The sequence below is a fragment of the Physeter macrocephalus genome, unplaced genomic scaffold, assembly GCF_002837175.3.
Source record: "Physeter macrocephalus isolate SW-GA unplaced genomic scaffold, ASM283717v5 random_839, whole genome shotgun sequence".
Taxonomy (NCBI): domain Eukaryota; kingdom Metazoa; phylum Chordata; class Mammalia; order Artiodactyla; family Physeteridae; genus Physeter; species Physeter macrocephalus.
In genome coordinates, this window is record NW_021146125.1 from 12,018 (window position 1) to 32,280 (window position 20,263).

The window sequence follows — 20,263 nt, forward strand, 5'->3', positions numbered from 1 at the left end:
AGAGAGAGAGAGAGAGAGAGAGAGAGAAAGAGAGTGTGTGTGTGGGTGTGTGTGTGTGTGTGTGTGTGTGTGTGTGTCGGGGGGTGCCTGGGCTGTGATCATGGGGGGTGTGAGCTGACCGGCATCTGGGGTCCAGGGGTAAGTGGGGAGGATCCGAGCTGAGGGGGACTTGGGCTGATGGGGGGGGGCTGAGCTGATGGGGGTCCCGAGCTGAGTGTAGGTCCTGGGCTGTGATTACGGGGCGTCTGGACTGAGGGGCTTGGGGTGAGTTGGGGTGGCCTGGGCTGGGGGACATGGACCACCGCGCCCCTCAGCTGTCCTTCTGCCGCTGCCTGACAGCCTCTGCTGCCTGCCCGTGGGATCCTGCCGTCCTTGGGCCAGCAGGCATTTGCCTGCTTCCCACGAGCACCCGGACAACTACAGCTCTCAGACCCCCTGGCGGCGGGACGGAACTTTTCCTGGAAGTCCGTGACAGGTGAAGACTCATCCTGCTCAGTCCTCTTCCCTCCGCCCCTCCTTTCTCAGATAACAGAGCTACTCCAACCTACCCTCCGTAAGCATTTCCCCCAACAAATATCTTGCAAGTCTTTGTCCCTCTGTCTGCATCTCTGGGGACCTCAAACTAACAGAGGAACCAGGGCTGAGGGGGGTCTGGACTCAGGGGGTGGGTCTGGGCTTGAGATTCTTGCCCCCCACTCCTGTCCCCCTCCGTGAGGCGACAGCGTGGAGCTAGGCTCCTAGGTCCCCGAGGGCTTGGGCAGCCCCTCCCTCACCCCTGCCCCAGTGCCGTCCCTCCCCAGACAGATATGCAGCACAGCGAGGCAGAGCCCTTTATCCAGGGGAGGATAGATGGAGGACAGGTAGGCATCCTGGCAGCCAGATGATGATGGGGCAGCTGCACATGTCCATCGTGTCCTGACAGGTGTGGCCATGCGTTCGTCTGTAGGAGGGAGGGTGGGTTTAGTGGCTGCTCAGGACCCCTGCATCCCAGGACCACCACCCAGGAGAAGGAGCCCCTTCCTCCCACTTCAGTCCCTCACAACTGACTGACGCACTTGCTCACTGGCTCCTTCATTACTCCGTGCCCTGACGTGCGGCAGCGACTGTGCCTTTAACTCACCGGAACCCAGTGGTACAAGGTGGGGAATGAGAGGCAAGGAAAGGCAGAGATGGAGAGATTTACACACAAAAAAGACAGAGGGAGAGACAAATATGTCGAGGGAAGGACAGAGGCACAAAGATAAAAAAAGACACGGGAGATAGACTGAGACAGACACAGGGACAAAGAGAAAGACAGGCAGAGACAGAGAAGATGAAATGGGGGGAGAAATGACATAGGATGGGTTTGGCTCTGCACATCTTCTCAACTAATTTTGGTCCCAGAGGGAGAAAGGAGTGACCAGAGCCAGGACCTACAGGCCTCTCTGTTAAAATTCCAGTTCTCTGTCCCTCATGTGCCGGAATCACCTCACCCTGCCATTATGGAGTCCTGTGTTTGGACAGGCCCGTTTTCCTTCTGAGAGGGGCCTACAGGCCGGTCAGCTTGGCCAGTTTCTGGCAAGTGGTTCTAGCAGCAGAGGTCTGCCCAGCTCTGTTAGACTTCTGGGCAAGGTAAAGCGTTTCCAGGGATAATTTTAACCACAGGTGGTTATTTCTGCATTGTATGCCAAATTTTGTGTTAGCTCATGCTTCATCTATGCATAAACTGTTTCCTCATCTGAACCACAGAACAGAGCATATGATTGGATTGACTATTTTCAAAATTCTCACAATAAAAGGGTATATAACTATCCTTCTGGATGCATAGAAGGAAACTTAATCCATCACCTATAAAGAATGTCTTAGGACATTAGAATTTAATTCTTTTATGTAACCCCCATTTGAGAAACTGATTCAGTCACTCATCCATCCATTGTTCCACTTACCCATCCACCCACCCACCAACCCATCTATCCTCTCATCTATCTACTTACCCATCTGCCCAAACATCCATACAACCCCGCATTCACCCAGCTACCAGCATCAATCCCACCATATCCGTCCATCCACCCACCCATCCATCAACCAATTCATCCATCCATCTATCCCTCATCTATCCATCCATCAATCCAACCACATCCACCCATCCACCACCTATTTATCCATCAAGCAATCCACCCATTTATCCCTCTATCCACCCACCCATCCACCTATCCACCCACAACTCCATATGCCCATCCATCCATCCATCAATCTATCCATCCACTCATCCATCAACCCAATCCATCCATCCATCCATCCACCCACCCACTGGATCATCAACCTCTGACTTCCTGAGTTCACTCTTTGCTGGGGAAATGCTAAGAACAAAGACACCAGAGACCCAGGCCTTACCCTCCAGGGGCTCCCTGTTGGGTGGGAGAGACAGTATCAGCACACACACATACAACACACAGTGATACAAGCAATAACAAGGGTAACTCAGACAATGTGAAGACCCAGAAAGGCACTGAAGTTGAATTGGACCTGAAACGACACCTGGGAAGTTTTCTGAGTGCAGTGCAGACAACAAGGGTACCCCCAGTGTAGGTGAAGGCATGGACAGAGGCCATTTGGTGTGAGACAGCCTGGCCATCGTGGACTGAGGGAGGTCATTCTAACCGCAGAGAAGGCAGGAGATGTGGGGCTGAGATGTGGCAAACACACACACAGTGAGTGGCTTGGATTTAACCAGAGGGCAACAGGGAGCCACAGCAGGTCTCTGGCAGAGGAGTGCGCTCTGGAGAGTGCAACAGGTACCTCCCCTTTGGCAAGAGGTGGCACCTTTTGGGGCCTCAGGGTCCTCCCTGGGATGGGGATAGTAATAGCAGTGACCTCAGAGACTCTGTTACACTTGGAGGATTAAATGGGAAGTAGGACTCGGTGCACCTGAGGACTGGAGCACAGGGACGAATAATCTCCAAGTGTTGGTGGAGCTAAAGGTGACTCTCCAGCCCTCGCGCACGTCTGGGGGCAGGCTCTCATTTGTCTCTCCCCAGTCTGCACCCAGGCCTACTGTCTCGAGGTCTTCATCCTCTGGGTCTCCGCTAGTCTTTGCTTCTCTGCCTTCCAATCTTGACCTCTACCTGTCTCTCTCTCCCCATTGTCTCTGTCTCTCCACCTTTCCCTCTCCATTCCCATCTCTCCTTGATGTCTCTCCATCTCTCCCCTCGGTCCCTCGGCCCCTCGATCTCTCCCCTCTGCCCCGCCCCGCTCCCCGCCTCCCCGCCCCTCACCTCGGGCTCACTCGGTGCCCGCACCCGCCGCCCCAGACCCGGCCTCGAGCGCGCCGAGCTGCAGGCGCACGCGGCGGGAGCCGGCGGCGGGCGGCGGGGGCGTGCGGGCGGCGGGCCGCGCTGCCCAGGAGCCGGGCGCGGCGCGCCGGCCGGCGGAGGAGACAGCCGGCGCCGACCAGCGGCGGGAGAGCTTTCGCGCGAGGCGGGCGAGCGCCGAGGGCCGCAGGCCGTAGTCGCGCTCCAGCTCCTGGCGCGAGATCTCGATGTTGCCGGTGTACCAGAGGATCCAGCCGAGCAGGCTCAGGAAGACGAGCAGCGCGCCCGAGTAGATGAGCAGGTCGCCGAAGTCGCGGCCGCGCACCTGCAACTGCGCGAACACGCCTGTCAGCAGCGCCGCCATGCCCGCCACGTCCAGCGCCACGGCCAGCAGCAGCGCCAACCGGCAGCGGCCCAGGCCGGACGCGGGCACAGGCGCGCCCGCCGGCGGGGACGGTGCGCCCGGCGGGGGCCCCTGCGAGGCGCACACCGCCGGTGCCGCCGCCATGGCCCTGCTCCACCGCAGCGGCTGGCTCCGGCGTTCCGGGTGCGGCCCGGTCCGGGGCGGGGTCAGGGGACTGCGCCAGGTGTGCCCGGCACCCGCCTGGTCACCTGAGCTGGGCTGGGTGCGGACGGGCCCGGCCCGGGGGCGCCCTGGCCCTCAGAAGCCGATGCTGGGGGCAGCTGGGCGCACAGATTCGTGCGGCCCAGGGCCCCTGCATCCTAAGGAGCCTGAAGCAGCGCACGGTGAAAATCCGGGGTGCTCTAACAGAGGCAGCAGGGCAAACCCCGACATTCCTGTTTGCTCACATTTCTCCTGGGGCCTCTGAACTGTCAGGACTCGTTACGGTGAAGTCCAAGGGCACAGAGATGGGCCAGACAAGGCCCCTGTCCTCAAGGAGTTTCTGGACATAATCACAACTCAAGGTGCCCTAATGGAGGTGACATAAAGCACCGTCATTCCTTCTGTTCACTTGGAGTCTCTCCAGGCCCTGTGCTGGTGAGGCTGAGGACTCAGAGTTATGTCAGGCGAGGCTCCTGCCCCTTAAGGAGGACCCTGACAACAGAAAATAAACTTCCCTAAAGTGTAACGGGTGTGACAGGGCGGAATGGAGGGGGAGAATAGGGCCGGAGTCCGCGAGGCACAGGAAATAAGCTGGGCGAACAGGTATGCAAGCCCCAAAGGAACCAAGACTTTCCCCAGGCAAATCTCTTTTCCTCCAAACACACCTCGCCCTTAGAGGAAATGGGTGGCAGTCTGCGAGAAGGGTCCGTCCGGCTTCTCTCCAGACTCGAAATGGTGCAGGAGCTTAAGAGGACACTGGGGAGGGCGAATTGAGAGGGAGCTCCCGGGGTTAGCCGAAGGTGTCCGAACGTGGCCGAATGGAGACCGAGTGTTTCCGAAGAGATTCGAAGCGGGCATGGGCCAATAAGAGGGAAGCCGGCCGCCCTTCGGAAGAGTGTTTCCGGAGAGTTCCGAAAATGTCCGACCGAGCCTGCTGCCTTCGCCGGGAATAGCCGAGGGCCTACGAAGAACCTGGAAGCATCCGAAGTCCCCGTGTGGTTTAAACAGTTCACGCACTAACAAGTTCATTCATAAAACAAATGTTTATTGAGCACCCACCCTGTGCCAAGCTCTGAGTGGCAATATTGGAGAGAAGCCATTGAGGAAGGGGACTTGGGACTTCTGGAAAGGGACACACTCGGAAATCCAGCCGTGGAGTTCCGAAAACACACGAAGGGTCCTCGGAACTGTACCACTCCTCGTCGAGAACACGCCCTCGGGTCCCTAGCCGAAGAGTTCCGAAAGTCCCCGAACGGTTTGAGACTGGCTGGAGGAAATAGCCGAACGTGGCCGAGCTGCCTCGGAGGCGGGCGGAAGGAGGCGGGGACAGGCGACGGCGCGCGCGTACCCTGAGAGGAAGCGGAAATGCGTGTTGGTATTAAAGGCGTCGCCCCGCCCCCTGCCTGCCTCTTTCCGTATCCGGCCGCCGCCACGAGAGGAGGTGAGTTGTGTCCGCGTGACAGCTTCTCGCGCCTGCCACCGGGTGTCTGTGCCCCTGCCTACCTCTCTCACTGCGCCCCTCGCGCTCTTGGCTTCACCTCGGCCCCGCCGCCTTAGGTCGCTGTGGATTCTCACCTCTCGTCCTCCGCAGTTAGTCTCGGCCGCCCAGGTTCAGCGCCGCCACCTTAGGCCGCCCAGCCCCGCCTGGCAAATTTCTAGGCGCCCTCGGCCCACGCGGTGCTCCTATTCGCCAGGTCTCCAAACGCCCCCTTCCTCTGTTGTCCGGCGTCGGCCTGCTGCTCCCCTGACGTTTTCCCGCGCCCCTTTCTCCGCAGCTGCCGCCATGTCCGCGCATCTGCAATGGATGGTCGTGCGGAACTGCTCTAGCTTCTTGATCAAGAGGAATAAGCAGACGTACAGCACCGTAAGCGGGGCCCCGACGCCTGGGTCGGAGGGAGGGACCTTTACGTTTGCTGTGCTCCCTTCCTCTTCACGACCGTGATGCGTCCTCTTTCCCAGGAACCCAATAACCTGAAGGCCCGCAACTCTTTTCGCTACAACGGGCTCATTCACCGCAAGACTGTGGGCGTGGAGCCGGCGGCGGACGGCAAAGGGGTCGTGGTGGTCATGAAGCGGAGATCCGGTGAGCATTTGCCCTGGCTGGGCCCAGGCAACAGACCCCCATCCGGGGCAGGGGGCTGTGGGTTTTCACTGTCGGGCCGCAGGAGTGATTCTGCTATTGAATGGAGGATTCCTGGCGTCAGGACGTTTGCCTGGGGGGGCTGGTTCCTCTCCAAGCTAGCCCACCAGCTATGTGAGCTCATCATCTAAAAAGTGGAGAAATTAAAAGCATCTGAACTCCGCTGGGTGCTTGTCAGGGTTAAATTACAGGGTTTCACGGTTTGGTGATGTTTTCGGAATAAATCCTTGAGGCAGGTGGAAGTCTGTCTCCACCGGTGGGAAAGTTCAGGTAAACAGATGGGGAGCCGCCTTCTAGCTCCCGCATAGGAAGTGGCAGCTTGGGTCTGAAGCAGCACTTTGGCTCCCATTCTGGCTTCGAGGACTCGGAATGGGGCGCTTAGCATCCCACCTCCCTGTGTCTCAGGCACAGACAGGCCCTTTTAGAGTTTTGGGGGAGGTCACGGGGAGGCAGGGGTGGGGTGTCTCTTGGTAACAGCTGAGTCACGGTGTCACACCTGCAACACTTTCGTTTGTAGATGGGCACTGGGTTTTAAGAGATAGGAATCGGCTTTTTCCCGGGTCCCTGATTAGGACTGATTTCTCTTTGGGTTCTGAGCCCTGTGTCCTGTTCAGTGACGGCAGCAGCTACATCTGCCGCTTTCTGTTCTTAGAGGGAAGGGGGTTAACCTCCTTTCCTAGAAGCGCAGACCCGGGAGCAACCAGTTGCTGATGCTTTGGGGCTTCTCAGGTCCCCACACTCCTGAGAACCTTGTTCTGGTGCGCTGGCTCCCAGAAACTTGGCTTTCTCTGCTTGGATTGTCGGGTGGCTTTTCCTGGGCCGTCAGGAATCGGGTTGACCTGAGGAGGCAACACGGGCTCTCCTCTGGGGTCACAAGGCTAACATCAAATCCCCAGTGTGGTACAGGGACCTTGGCATCTGGGGGGAAACCCAGGAGCACAGGATCCTAGCCGGGACCCCATCAGCTCTTTGGCACAACAAAGGGGGTGTTTTCCTTTTTATCTTGGGCAGGGGAGTCCAACTCCACCTGTGCACACGTGAGGGGCAGGTGTTTCCCCAGGACTCTTCTTACCCCTGGTCCTCCTGTGGCTCCACATCACCCCAGCCTCACAGCTTGGCGTTTTAGACACTTGTTGCTGAGCGGGTAGCTAGGGCCCAGGAGGGTCCAGAAGGGAGAGGAGCCAGAGCTGCTTTCTGGGGAGCGCTCGCCACCTGGTCAGCGTGGTGCCAAGTGCCCTCCTCGCCCAGGTTCTCCTTGGAGTCACACGACTGTGCATGTGACCTTGGGCAAGGGAGTCCTGGTCCTTTTGCCTCTGCTTCCACTTCTGTCTAGGGAGATGAGCAGTGTTGTGTCTCAGGGACAGGCTGGGGAGGAGACGCCTATACAGGTGCAGGGCCTGGCCTGTGGTGGTTCTCGCCATTGTCCTGTATGTTGATGCTTGGAGATGGGGCTGCCTCCCAGGCTCACACAGTCCGGGCACTCAGTCCTCGGGGTGGGCACCAAAGGTCCAGACCGTCTGACCCCTGGGGTGCCCCTCTTCTCCCCATCCCACCAGGCCAGCGAAAGCCGGCCACTTCCTACGTGCGGACCACCATCAACAAGAACGCCCGGGCCACCCTCAGCAGCATCCGGCACATGATCCGAAAGAACAAGTACCGCCCGGATTTGCGTATGGTGAGTGGGGGCCGGAGAGCTGATGCCACGTGGTGGAGGCGACTACACAGCGGGGACCCAGGGAGTCCGGCCAGTGCCGTGAAGGACGGCCCTGTGCCGACTGGAGCTGGACCTGCGCTCTGGGGAAGAGGGAACGTCGCACATCTGGGAGGCGTCGGGGCGGGGGGGCGGGGCACAGCTGGTGGGGTGGGTGACCTGAGCCCGCCTCGCCTCCCAGGCTGCCATCCGCAGAGCCAGCGCCATCCTGCGCAGCCAGAAGCCTGTGATGGTGAAGAGGAAGCGGACCCGCCCCACCAAGAGCTCCTGAGCGATCTGTCCCCTTCCCCAATGCAATAAAGCTGTCAGCTGACTTGCCTCTACCTCCTCGCCTTCCAGGCCTTGTCCCCAGGGGCTCCCCTACCAGCCGGCAGCACACGGTCGTCCCAGTGTCTTGAGTGTGGAGGGACCAGGTCCAGGTGGGGGAGCTGAGCCCCAGCTTTTGTGGGGGTCCTTGGCCCATCGTTTCTGCCCATCACGGAGGGCTGGCGTTGGTGTGAATTTTTACACTGGGCACTCAGAGGTGATGGTTCAGTTCCACAAGAAAGGGAACTGCAGGTTAAGTAAAATCTAGAATCAGCATGATCCCATACTCTGCTAATGCGTGACAAAACTTCAAGAGAGACCTTCAGTGGAAATTTTAACATTCAGTCTAAGGTTCCTGAGGGGTGGGCATGTAGACCCAGGGTCAGCGCACCTTCTGTTTTGTATAGTTCTGTGGCCTGTGTCACAGCAGCGTTGGCAGTGTGGCCTCGGAAGGAGGAAGCATTTACAGTCTGGGTCTTTGCTGTTTGGGAGCCCAGCTGTAGGCCGTTTCTTTCTGCTGGGGTGGCCTGGAGACCCCAGGGGGAGCTGGGGTGAGGAGCAGGCCTTTGCCAACCCGGGGCAGGCCGGGCCTCCCCTCCCGCTGTGGGTCCCGGGGCAGCTTAGCCTCCCGGGGGGGGCTCTGCGGGTGTGAAGTGAGCATCCCAGGACTCGGGGGTGGACAGGGCCCTCAGTGTGCCTTGGCCTTTGGTTCTGGGCCCAGAGCTGCCCTCGGGGGCACCGGTGCAGCTCCTGAGTCCAGAAGCCTGTGGGACTCTGTCCACAGCTGGGAGAGGGCAACAAGCTGCACCAGCCGTCCAGGAGGAAGGGGGCCGCCTCCGGCTTTCTGCCAGCAGTCATGTCCTTAAACAGCCTTTTTTTGGCGAGGAGCCCACCTGGCCAAGTGTTTGTGCTTCCTGCTGCACTGGGGGTGAGCCCAGCGTCCCTGCAGCACCGTCCCTCACCTGCTTCTGCTCTCAGCAGGTGACTGCCCTCCCCACTGCCTTCGTCTGCTCCAGACTGCTCTCCAGTGCAGCCTGCTCTCCAGCCCTCCCCCAGGCTGCACAGCTCTGTCTCCTCAGAGGTCTTTTCTGACCACTGGGTCTAACGTAGGTCCTCCCGGTTGCTCCCTTGTGTTTATTACAACCGTGGCGTGGGCTCGTAGGCACTGCCGCTGGGCACCTGCCTGGGTCCTCCTGCCGGCTCGCCTGCTAGCTGTGTGGCCTCGGGCAAGTAACCGGATCTCTCTGCCTCTTGTCAGAATTAATTGGGCTCAAGCAGTGGCCCCAAACCTTTTTGGCACCAGGGGCGGGTTTTGTGGCAGTCCGTTTTTCCATGGACTGGGGGAGGGGAATGTGGTTCAGGCGGTAATGCGAGCGACGGGGAGCAGCGGATGAAGCTTCGCTCACCCTCCCGCCGCTCATCTGCTGTGCGGCCCGGTTCTAACAGGCTGCGGGCCAGTATCGGTCCACGCCCGGGGTTTGCGGACCCCTGGGTTAAAGAATGCAGGTAAGGGCGGTAATTAGCTGTTGGTGTAGTGTTTTAAGCCTACGACAAGCTGGATGGCGTCTCTAACTGTTCAGATGGGCCTGTGGCGTGCCTGTGTACACATATACGTACATACACTTGAGGAGTGGCTGTTTTCTCTGACTACCCCAGATGCCCCATGAAGCAGATGTCACCCCTGCCTTACAGATGTAGAAACCGAGGCTCAGGTGGGTAAAGGTCACCCACGTCATTGCTCCTGGTGTGTTTCCTGTGCACCTGTTATGTGCCAGCTACTGTGCCATGGGCCAAGGGTTCAGGTCTCTGCCATCCTGAGGACACTGTGCAGAGACGACAACCCTGCCCCCACTTCACAGCTCTGTGCTGGGGCCCAGGAACTCCACACGCCCAGACAGTTCCTGACCCCCCTCCATCCGGCTGCCCCTCCAGCCTTCCTCCGTGGGCGTGAACCTGAGCGCTTCCTGCCAAACCCTCTTCCTCCCCTGGACCATCCACCCTCACCCCACTGGGGTCTGCCCTCAACCCAGGTGGAGTGGCAGCCTTAGTTCCAGGTGGGACTTGGGCGACCTAACACCTGCTCAGAGCCCTCCCACGGTTCCCATCCCACTCCGAGTGAAAGGCAGCCCCCTAGCCTCGCTTGGCCGGGCCCCTCACCACTCGGATGCCCAGCCCCTTGCAGTCCACCCGCAGCGCGCGCTTCTGCCTGGGAGCGTCTACACTCGCTGGCCTCTGGAAGGCGCTTCCCCACAGGGAGCCAGCGCCTCTTACTCTCACATGTTGCAGGGCAGTGAGGTCTCTCCTGGCCACTTTTCTTCCCCTTTGGCCAGCATCCGGGTTCTTAGTTCCTCGACCAGGGATCGAACCCGTTCCCCCTGCAGTGGACGCGCCGAGTCTTAAACTTCGGACTGCCGGGGAAGTCCCTCTTCTAGCCACTCTTAAAAATCAAAAGCCACCCCCACGCCGGCTTCATTTTTCTCCACAGCACTGAAGGCCGTCCAGCGGGTGTGTCCTGTGAGGCAGGACTCAGCCTGGCACCCCAGCAGAGCAGATGCACGCCGCGCTGCGCGCCTGCTCACCGTGTGGCGGCCGGCTGTCAGATGCTGTCCGTCTCCTTGTCCGCGCCAGGGCCCTGCTCCTCTAGGCCCTTAGCCCACGGGGAGGCCGGCTGGTCACCTGAACCCCCGAGAGAACTACGTCCTTCTGTGGCCTCCGTTTCCTCCTCATGACAGCCTCACTCAGTCTGTGGACCTCTAGCCCTGCGGGTGGCCAGCCATCAGGGGTGGCTGGGCTGGGGATGCCACGCCAGGGGTCTGGATGGCGCTTCGGTGAGGTGGAACCAGGAGAGGACTGGTGGGAGGGAACAGGTCTCAGTCTTGAGGCTCTGCTGCTGGAGCCCCAGTGCTGCAGGCACTCCAGGCCTCAGCTTCCCATCTGCCTCCTGGGGAAGGAGAGAGCCTGGCGGCAGGTGTGGTTTGTATGGGGGGCCATCTATGCAAACTTTGTTTTCTCACAAGCGATGTATGTTGGCATGGAAATTGGAAAAGCAAATAAAGAATTAATACAAGATTTAAAAAATCATAAATACCCAGACACATCATAGTAAAAACGCTGAATGCCAAAGACAGGGAAAATCTGGAAAGCATCATGAGAAGAGCAACTCACATGCAAGGGAACTGCGGTAAGACTAACTGCTGGCTTCTCAGCAGGAAGAGTGGGGCCAGGAGGCAGTGAGATTACAGGCAAGTGCCCAGAGAGATGCCCGCGCCCTTCCCGTCCTCCACCACCCACAGCATCCCCCTCCAGTTCCACGTCTGCCAGTTCCTACGCTTGGGTGAGTCACGAGTCTCTCTGCGCCTCAGTTTCCCTACGGAGGAAACAATAAGGTCGTTTCAAGCGTCCGATTCCTCAGGGCTCCGCAATGCAGAGATCTTGGTTTTGTTTGCTGCTGTTGTCTCCGGTGCTGATCCGGGGAATGTCCGCAGAGTGAGTGTGGGGCGCACGCTTGGCAGCTGCCCCGCACAGGGTCACTCAGAGCAGTGGAAACTAAGGGCTGAGACATGCTCTGTTCATGGGAGGGACTGGCCTTGAGTATAGTTCCATCTTCACGGATACCTCAGGTACCTCAGGGCTCCGTCACTCCTCAGCCTCTGTGCCTGTGACACGTGCATATGAATAGACCTGACTTCCTAAGGCCCTTGAGGTTAAATGTGCAGAAAGCTTGTCACATGGCCGGCCAGGACAAGCCCACAGATCTTCCTTGCATGCACAAACAGTTCATTATAAATTATCTTGAGCAGATTGGGCTCAGAGCGGTCACAAACGTCTTCCCATGTCTGTAACTGTTTGCACACAAAACGATGCTCGTGTTTTTCGAGCATTTTGAGGACAAATCCACACACGCTGGTGCGCGTGGCTCCCAGTCGGCGTGAGTTCTGTGGATGCACCGCTGTGTCCTCTGCTGCATTCCCTGCAGGCTGTTTCTCCCCAGTCCAGGAATTCTAAAACTCGTTTCTCTTGTAGTCATGTGCTGTAATAAAATACTCTTTAAAGTCTTTCATTGTGAAAATGAGATGAGCACGTGGTTGGGAGACATGCAAGGAGCCCAGGATCCCAGCCCCCGATCCGACCGTGCCTCCTGGCATGTGGGATCTTAGTTCCCTGCCCAGATATTGAACCCGTGCCCCCTGCAGTGGAAGTGCAGAGTCCTCACCACTGGACTGCCAGGGAATTCCCTCGTGTTTCATCTTGAAAACTGTTCACAATCATCCACCTGTGGGCCTTGAGCACCCCAGGCCTGCTGAGTTCACCCCGTCTGTTACCCCCATGGCCCTTGGCCAGGTTCTCACAGCAAAACCAGCACATTTGTTTCAGCACCTTCGCTTAGCGTAGCATTTATGGAGGAGACGCACCCAAGGGCGGGGTGGGGGGGACACTGTTGTCTTCACGATTTCTGTGTAACTCCAAAACTGTTGTAAAAAATGTCTTTTAAAGATAGACTAAGATAGTGTTCACCTCTCAGGTTGAGAAACACCCAAAAGTTGGGTAAAAATCAAAGTGCACTTAGTGAGGCCGTTGTCGGGGGGTTGGGCACACTTATGTCACCGACAGCGTCCGTTGGTACAAACCCACGGGGAACAGTTTGGCCATGTCTGTACAGAATTACAAATGAATGTGCCCTCTGGCACAGGGTTGTCACTTGAAAAGGATGACTCTGTTCCTTGTGTGCCACGGGCTCCGTGCACAAAGGTCATTCCTTCCAGCTCAGTGTGACATACATTAGGGCACAGCTGAGGGCAGGGAAGGGCTGTGAGTGCTGCCGGACAGGTGGCCAAGATGTGCTAAGTCAAAAAGCCCAGGTGCGACGTGCTGTGTTATACACAGATGAAACGCTGGACGTAAAAGAATATACGTTTACGGTTTATGGGAATTCCCTGCTGGTCCAGCGGTTAGGACTCCACGCTTTCACTGCCGAGGGAGCAGGTTCAATCCCTGGTCGTGGAACTAAGATCCCACAAGCAGCATGGTGTGGCCAAAAAATAAAAATAAAATAATAAAAAGAACACGTTTAAATTTGCTTACGTTTGCATAGAATTTCCCCAGAAAAATACACAAGAACCTGCTGACACTGGTTGTCCCTGATTAAGGGAATTGGGTGTGGGGAGATGGGAATGAGAGGGAGCCGTTTCATTGAAGAAGCTCTTTGTTATCTTTAAAATTAAAAAGAAGGCAAGTCTTTTCTTGCTTTTTTTTCCCTTAAGTCTTTGTTTTTTGAATGGGTAACATGCACATGGTATTCCAAGCTCTCCTTTCTTGGGACAGTATTTGCAGGTGCTAATGTAACCTTCTGGAGGCATTCGATGAATATGCAAGCAAATACACATCCTATTTATTTATTTATTTTTGGCTGCATTGGGGCTTCGTTGCGGTGCACAGGCTTCTCGTTGCGGTGGCTTCTGTCGTTGAGGGGCACGGGCTCTAGGCGCGCGGGCTTCAGTAGTTGTGGCTCGCGGGCTCTAGAGCGCAGGCTCAGTAGTTGTGGCGCGCGGGCTTAGTTGCTCCGCGGCATGTGGGATCTTCCCGGACCAGCGCTCGAACCCGTGTCCCCTGCATCGGCAGGCGGATTCTTAACCACTGCGCCACCAGGGAAGTCCCACATCCTATTCAAAACAAAATTAAAACAAACAAAAAAGAACAGAAATGGTAGCATATCTTGTACAGCATTTGCATGTTGCTCTTTCTCACATATTTTGGAGATTGGTCCATGTCTCATAATGAGCTTCTTCATGTTGTTAAAATTCTGAAATATGGCAGACACAGAGAAAAGCACACAAAACATATTTATACACTTCCCTCTTGGGCTCCCTACTGGCTAGAGGTAACCAGTATCCTGAGCTTTAGGGAAACAATCTTCCTGCTTTTACAGCTTTACCACCAAGGTATGTGTGTTTAGCAGCACAGCTTGGTTTTGACGGGTTTGGAATTGTGTGTGAAGGCATTCAGACTGTGGGTCTCCTGTGACTTGCTTGTTTGGCTGATGTTGAGTTTTCCACGCTGCTGAAAGCAGTGATGGTCCACTAATTTTGTGTTGTAATAGTATTGCTCCTTGAATATACAAGCATGTTTATACTGCTTGCAATTAGGACAAATGTGGTTTTGCAGCCCATGGTACATGTGCAAGAAGGCTGAGTAATGAGATACTACTGCGTCCCCACGTGACTTTTACCATTTCCCGCTCCTGCCAGGGTCGCCCTGTGGACCAGGAGAGTATCCGTGGCTCTGCACGTGGCGTTGTCAGGTCTCATCACTGTGGCAAGTTTCACGGGAGCATAGTGGTCTCAACTTTGGTTTACACTGCACTTTCCCCATCACTAGTGATGATGGGAATCTTTGCATGTGCTTGGTAGTCGTTGGGATTGCCCCTTCTGTGAAGCATTTGTGCAAGTGCTTTTTGCCAACTTTTGTGTTGTTTCTTACTGATTTGTAGGAGCTCTTTATACGTTTGTTTGGATTTGTCCTTTTCGATTGTATGTCTTGCATACAACCCCAATGACTCGCCCCACTGACTTGTCTTTCATTCTACTTTAGATAAACAGAAGTTCTTGATTTAAAAAGTTAAATCAACTTCTCTCATACTTTACACCAAGTAAAATACACCTATTTTAAGTATATACTTTATAAGTTTTGACATAATTATGCACCCATGTGACCCCCACCATAACCAGGATCTGGAATGTGCTCATCACACCCAAAGCCTTCCCACACCCCTGTACACTTTATCCTCCCTGATCTCAGACAGCCAGTGATCTGCTTTTGGCCATTAGTGACTAACTTTGCCTGTTCTAGAATTTCATATAAATGGAATCAAGCATTTTGTACTCTTCCGTATATGGCTTCACTCATCATGTTATTTTGTGTATCAGCGTTTAGCTAAGTAGTATTCCACTGTGTGAATTCACAATTCCTTTACTCATTCATCCACTGGTGAACATGTGGGTTATATTTCCAGGCTTTGCTGATTACAAAGGAAGCAACTGTGAAAACTGGCATACCAGGCTTTCCTTTCTCTTTGTATTTTATGATCATTTTTGACACTGTCCTAAGGCCCGGCACAGAGCCTGACAGAGGGCAACAAAACCTTTGGCCTCCCCATCGGTGCCTTCGTTGGTTTCCACCAAGACTGACCACTCCCTGCTCTCCCACCAGCCGAGAACCCCGACACTTGTCGGGGTCTGTGGCCCTTACCTGACCCTCCGTAACAGTCCAAGAGGTACAATGACCAGCAGGTCTGCCCTCCTGCAGATGAAGGAACAGGGCAGGGAGAAGGGCCATGCCGCAGGGCACCAGCTGCGTGCAGGAAGCTGACGTGCGCCGGGTCTCCCGCCCCAACCCCTGGAGTGAGGGCAGAACCTGTGACCACACTGGGACATGCTCCTGCAGTCAAGTTATCACCTGGGGCTCATCAGCTTCATCTAATCAACTGGGTCCCACAAAAGGACTGGGTCAGCCACAAAAGGGGGCTGTGAGGTGAGAACCCCGGCAGCTTCTAGGAGCTGGGGACAGCCCCAGGCCCTACAACCCCAAGAAACTGAATCCCGCCAACTTTGAGTCTGAAGAGGACCCGAGAAAGGAACGTGCCCGGTGGATCCTCAACTTCACTTCTGAAACCCGAGCAGTGACCAGCCCATCACACCAACTTCCGACCAACACATATTGTAAGACAGGTGTCTCCTTAGGCCTGGGATTTGTGATATGTGATACAGAAATCCACGGGAACATGTTTTGCTGGCTAGAGCGGGATCAAGTGCCCCAGCGCACGGCAGACAGACGGGGCTCCCACACCCACTGCCCGGCCACTATGCCCATTTCAGGAGAACAAGGGCAGGAGAGATCAGCAGCAGGCCCGTGCCTGGCACTGCACCCCTCAGACAGAGGGCGCCCCTGACCCCAACAGGAGGCCCGCTGAGCTGAGAGACCTGTGCTCAGCCTGCGTGAAGACTCGGGCTGGGGCGCCCACTGCTCAAAGCCAGGGTGGTGGAGGCAACAGCAGCTGCTTTTCCAACTTTATTTAGAAAAACAAATCCAGGTCCGAGTGCCCCCGTGCCCTCCCCCACCCCAGCCATAACTTAAATAACTTAGAGATAGAGTTGGGGGCAGGTGGGTGGCGGGTGGGAGAGGGAGGGAGGAGAGCCCACTACAGCCGCCGCAGCGCCCGCTTCTTGTCCGTCTTTTTCTTGGCTGCCAGCTTCTTATCACGCTCACCCGCGTGCTTCTTGGCCATGGGCCCCTCGGCCCCTGCTGGGCCCCCAGGGGCCATGGGGTCAGCGGTGGAGGCCACAAGCCCCGCTGGCCAGGGACCGGCTGGCCTCGGCCCTTCCGCTGCTGGGCCCGCCTGCGCCCCCGTGGATCTCTGTGAGCAGGCGTGCGCGGACGGCGTACTCCTCCTAGTTCTCCAAGAGCAGGCGGCCCGCCTCCTCGTTGAGGGCAGACGCGGGGTTAGGGTGCATCAGCAGGCACTTGATGGTCAGCAGCACGTGCCGGATGCCCAGCTCAGCTGTCCAGTCCCTCTCGAGCACGTGGACGCAGAGCTCACCGTTGGCGCCCACATTTGGGTGGAAGATCTTGGTCAGGAAGTAGCCCTTGGGCGGGGAGGCAGGAAAGTCCTTCCCCAGCAGGAGTTTCATGCGGAAGCAGTGACTCGCCCCAGGTCATTCAGGAAGTGAGGGGGGGGCTTCCCTGCTGGCACAGTCATTAAGAATCCACCTGCCGATGCAGGGGACATGGGTTCGAGCTCTGGTCCGGGAAGATCCCACATGCCGTGGAGCAACTAAGCCACGGAGCAACTAAGCCCGTGCGCCACAACTACTGAGCCTGCACTCTAGAGCCCGCGAGCCGTAACTACCGAGCCTGCGCTCTAGAGCCCGTGCTCCGCAACAAGAGAAGCCACTGCAATGAGAAGCCTGTGCACCGCAACGAAGAGTAGCCCCTGCTGGCTGCAACAAGACAAAAGCCCTCGTGCAGCAACAAAGACGCAATGCAGCCAAAAAAAAAAAAAAAAAATAGTGAGGGGAACAACTTAGGAACTAGCAACTAGACAGCTAGCTCTACATTATACTACAGGAAGATGCTTAAAGCTAGAGCCATCGCTGGCTTTAACAGGAATCTCAAGGGCAGAGGCACAAACCCTGGCTGGGCAAGCTGTTAATACCCAAGAGAAAGGCACCAGGGCATAAACAGAGACTGATGCCCGATGACAGAGAGTGGTCCAGGAAGGAAGTGAGTCTTTAATATTCTTTAATCCGCCCATTTTAACTGCAGAGTAAATCGAGGCTGAAAGGTGTGACCAGCCAGACCCCAGTGGACCCTTCTAAGAGGAGTCTACACAGACAGCTGTGGCCTCTAAGCCGTGTTTGTTTTACCCCCACTTTCATTCTAAAAGGGAACACAGAGCACCCCAGGAATCCAGAACTTCTCTGGCCTTGAGCAGGTGAAATGCTCTCTCACCTGTAAATGGGGGCAGTAACAAGTACTCCCCAAAGCACCTGGCCCAACACACATCACTAATCATGAGGGACCAGGATCACACCCTAATTCTGACAACTGCACTCCACAACCAGAGGCCTGACTGCCCGCCTTTGCCACAGCCCCGCTGGCCAGGGACCGGCTGGCCTCGGCCCTGCCGCTGCTGGGCCCGCCTGCGCCCCCGTGGATCTCTGTGAGCAGGCGTGCGCGGGCGGCGTACTCCTCGTAGTTCTCCAAGAGCAGGCGGCCCGCCTCCTCGTTGAGGGCAGACTCGGGGTTAGGGTGGATCAGCAGGCACTTGATGGTCTGTGGGGAGAGCGCCAGGGTCAGGGGGGGCCGGCCCCTCAAGCCTCACACGTCCGGCCTTGTGGCCTCCACTCCCAACACCGCTCCCCCAGGTGGCACACGCGTGCAGGCACCGCGAGCAGTGACTCGCCCCAGGTCATTCAGGAAGTGAGGGGGGGGCTTCCCTGCTGGCACAGTCATTAAGAATCCACCTGCCGATGCAGGGGACATGGGTTCGAGCTCTGGTCCGGGAAGATCCCACATGCCGTGGAGCAACTAAGCCACGGAGCAACTAAGCCCGTGCGCCACAACTACTGAGCCTGCACTCTAGAGCCCGCGAGCCGTAACTACCGAGCCTGCGCTCTAGAGCCCGTGCTCCGCAACAAGAGAAGCCACTGCAATGAGAAGCCTGTGCACCGCAACGAAGAGTAGCCCCTGCTGGCTGCAACAAGACAAAAGCCCTCGTGCAGCAACAAAGACGCAATGCAGCCAAAAAAAAAAAAAAAAATAGTGAGGGGAACAACTTAGGAACTAGCAACTAGACAGCTAGCTCTACATTATACTACAGGAAGATGCTTAAAGCTAGAGCCATCGCTGGCTTTAACAGGAATCTCAAGGGCAGAGGCACAAACCCTGGCTGGGCAAGCTGTTAATACCCAAGAGAAAGGCACCAGGGCATAAACAGAGACTGATGCCCGATGACAGAGAGTGGTCCAGGAAGGAAGTGAGTCTTTAATATTCTTTAATCCGCCCATTTTAACTGCAGAGTAAATCGAGGCTGAAAGGTGTGACCAGCCAGACCCCAGTGGACCCTTCTAAGAGGAGTCTACACAGACAGCTGTGGCCTCTAAGCCGTGTTTGTTTTACCCCCACTTTCATTCTAAAAGGGAACACAGAGCACCCCAGGAATCCAGAACTTCTCTGGCCTTGAGCAGGTGAAATGCTCTCTCACCTGTAAATGGGGGCAGTAACAAGTACTCCCCAAAGCACCTGGCCCAACACACATTACTAATCATGAGGGACCAGGATCACACCCTAATTCTGACAACTGCACCCCACAACCAGAGGCCTGACTGCCCGCCTTTCCCACAGCTGCTCTCGCATGGCTGAGCCTGGCCTGGGCCCCACACTGCAGGCCCTAGGGATCGCTGGGGACACTTGGGAGTTATTCTGTGAGCTCATCTCTGGTGTTGCTGGCAGCCACCACTGACACTCCAGGGAGAGGAGGGAAAGGTTTGGGGTCTGTTTACCTTGGTGCTCAATCCTCCCCTGTGCCCCGCAGGAAACCCCAATTCCCCATCCTCCCTACCAGCTGCCCCAGGGGCTCCTTAGAAATTCAGTGTTTGTTTTTTTAAATTTCACCTTGTGAGAGGGGTGGAGAGGCATCAGGTGACCTACATGCTTTAAGTGGCCTATGGGGACCCTGGAGCACCAGAGTAGTCTGGCAGTCTCCACCTCAGCTTGGCGGAGGTGGGCCTGGATGGTTCTCCGCAGGGTGGTCCCTGCTGCAGGATGTGCAGCAGCTTCCCTGTCTCCCCCAACTAGGTGCTGGTAGCACCCCCAGCTGTGACAATTAAAAATGTCCCCAATGGAAAAAAACCACCCCTGGTTGAAAAACAATGGAATGACAATGGTGATGGTTGTACAAGCTGTGACTATTGAAACACCAATGAACTGTACGCTGTAGGATACTGGAAAGTCTATCTTTGCCCTAACCTGTCAGAATACTGTCCTGCTACACAAACCCATCACTTGTTCCACAGCAAAGGTAGGTGGGCACTGCCAACCCTTCCAGAAAAGCTGGAAATCTGGATTCTTATGTGGAAGCCCCAACCACTTCAGCGTTGACTTTAGAAGAGAAACAAGGCTCCGTGGCTTGGACATCACTGGGATGTGTCCAGGAGGGAGGCCCAGGCCCAGGCAGAACTCACCAGCAGCACGTGCCGGATGCCCAGCTCAGCTGTCCAGTCCCTCTTGAGCACGTTGACGCAGATCTCACCGTTGGCGCCCACATTTGGGTGGAAGATCTTGGTCAGGAAGTAGCCCTTGGGCGGGGAGGCAGGGAAGTCCTTCCCCAGCAGGAGTTTCATGCGGAAGAGGCCTCCAGCGTATGGGGTCCCCTCTGGAATGCAGGGAGGGGGACGGTGTCAGGAGGCGCAGGCCTTCCAGGCACCCCCCAAACCCAGTCTCCACGGTCTGGCTGCGAGGCAAGTGCCCCACCGCCTCCTCCACCAGACCAGTGGGTTCTCGAGAGGAAGACAGGCCCAGGTTCCCGGGGGCCACAGGCACCACCCCCAGCTCAGAGTTAACCCCCTGACTGGTGGTCCCCACCCACGGATCCCTCTTCATTCCCATGTGAAGGCACAGCACACCCTTCCCAAGAGGCACAGACACACATGCCCACTCAGCTCCTCAGAAAAACATCTGTTTGGAAGCCTCTCAGG

At 56.6% G+C, this 20,263-nt stretch overlaps 3 protein-coding genes across 3 annotated transcripts; 1 reads left to right on the forward strand and 2 right to left on the reverse strand.

Moving 5' to 3' along the window:
* Positions 1 to 815: 815 nt before the first annotated feature.
* On the reverse strand, positions 816 to 3,954 carry TMEM238 (transmembrane protein 238). Its single transcript, XM_024117603.3, has 2 exons — positions 3,255 to 3,954; positions 816 to 940 (listed from the first exon to the last, which is right to left on the reverse strand). Exon 1 carries the CDS (start codon positions 3,796 to 3,798, stop codon positions 3,262 to 3,264), a length of 537 nt encoding a protein of 178 aa, XP_023973371.1. The 5' UTR covers positions 3,799 to 3,954; the 3' UTR covers positions 816 to 940; positions 3,255 to 3,261.
* Positions 3,955 to 5,227: 1,273 nt separating this feature from the next.
* Positions 5,228 to 8,029, forward strand: RPL28 (ribosomal protein L28). Its single transcript, XM_007103237.4, has 5 exons — positions 5,228 to 5,296; positions 5,631 to 5,719; positions 5,815 to 5,938; positions 7,552 to 7,670; positions 7,888 to 8,029. The coding sequence occupies exons 2-5, from the start codon at positions 5,639 to 5,641 to the stop codon at positions 7,975 to 7,977; spliced, it is 414 nt and encodes a 137-aa protein (XP_007103299.2). The 5' UTR covers positions 5,228 to 5,296; positions 5,631 to 5,638; the 3' UTR covers positions 7,978 to 8,029.
* Positions 8,030 to 16,045: 8,016 nt separating this feature from the next.
* UBE2S (ubiquitin conjugating enzyme E2 S) lies at positions 16,046 to 19,954 on the reverse strand (the record flags this gene model as incomplete). Its single annotated transcript, XM_028486348.1, is given in 4 exon segments — positions 16,046 to 16,350; positions 16,352 to 16,709; positions 17,599 to 17,840; positions 19,751 to 19,954. Coding segments are annotated over 4 exon segments (948 nt in total), but the record flags the coding sequence as incomplete, so codon positions are not given.
* Positions 19,955 to 20,263: the final 309 nt, after the last annotated feature.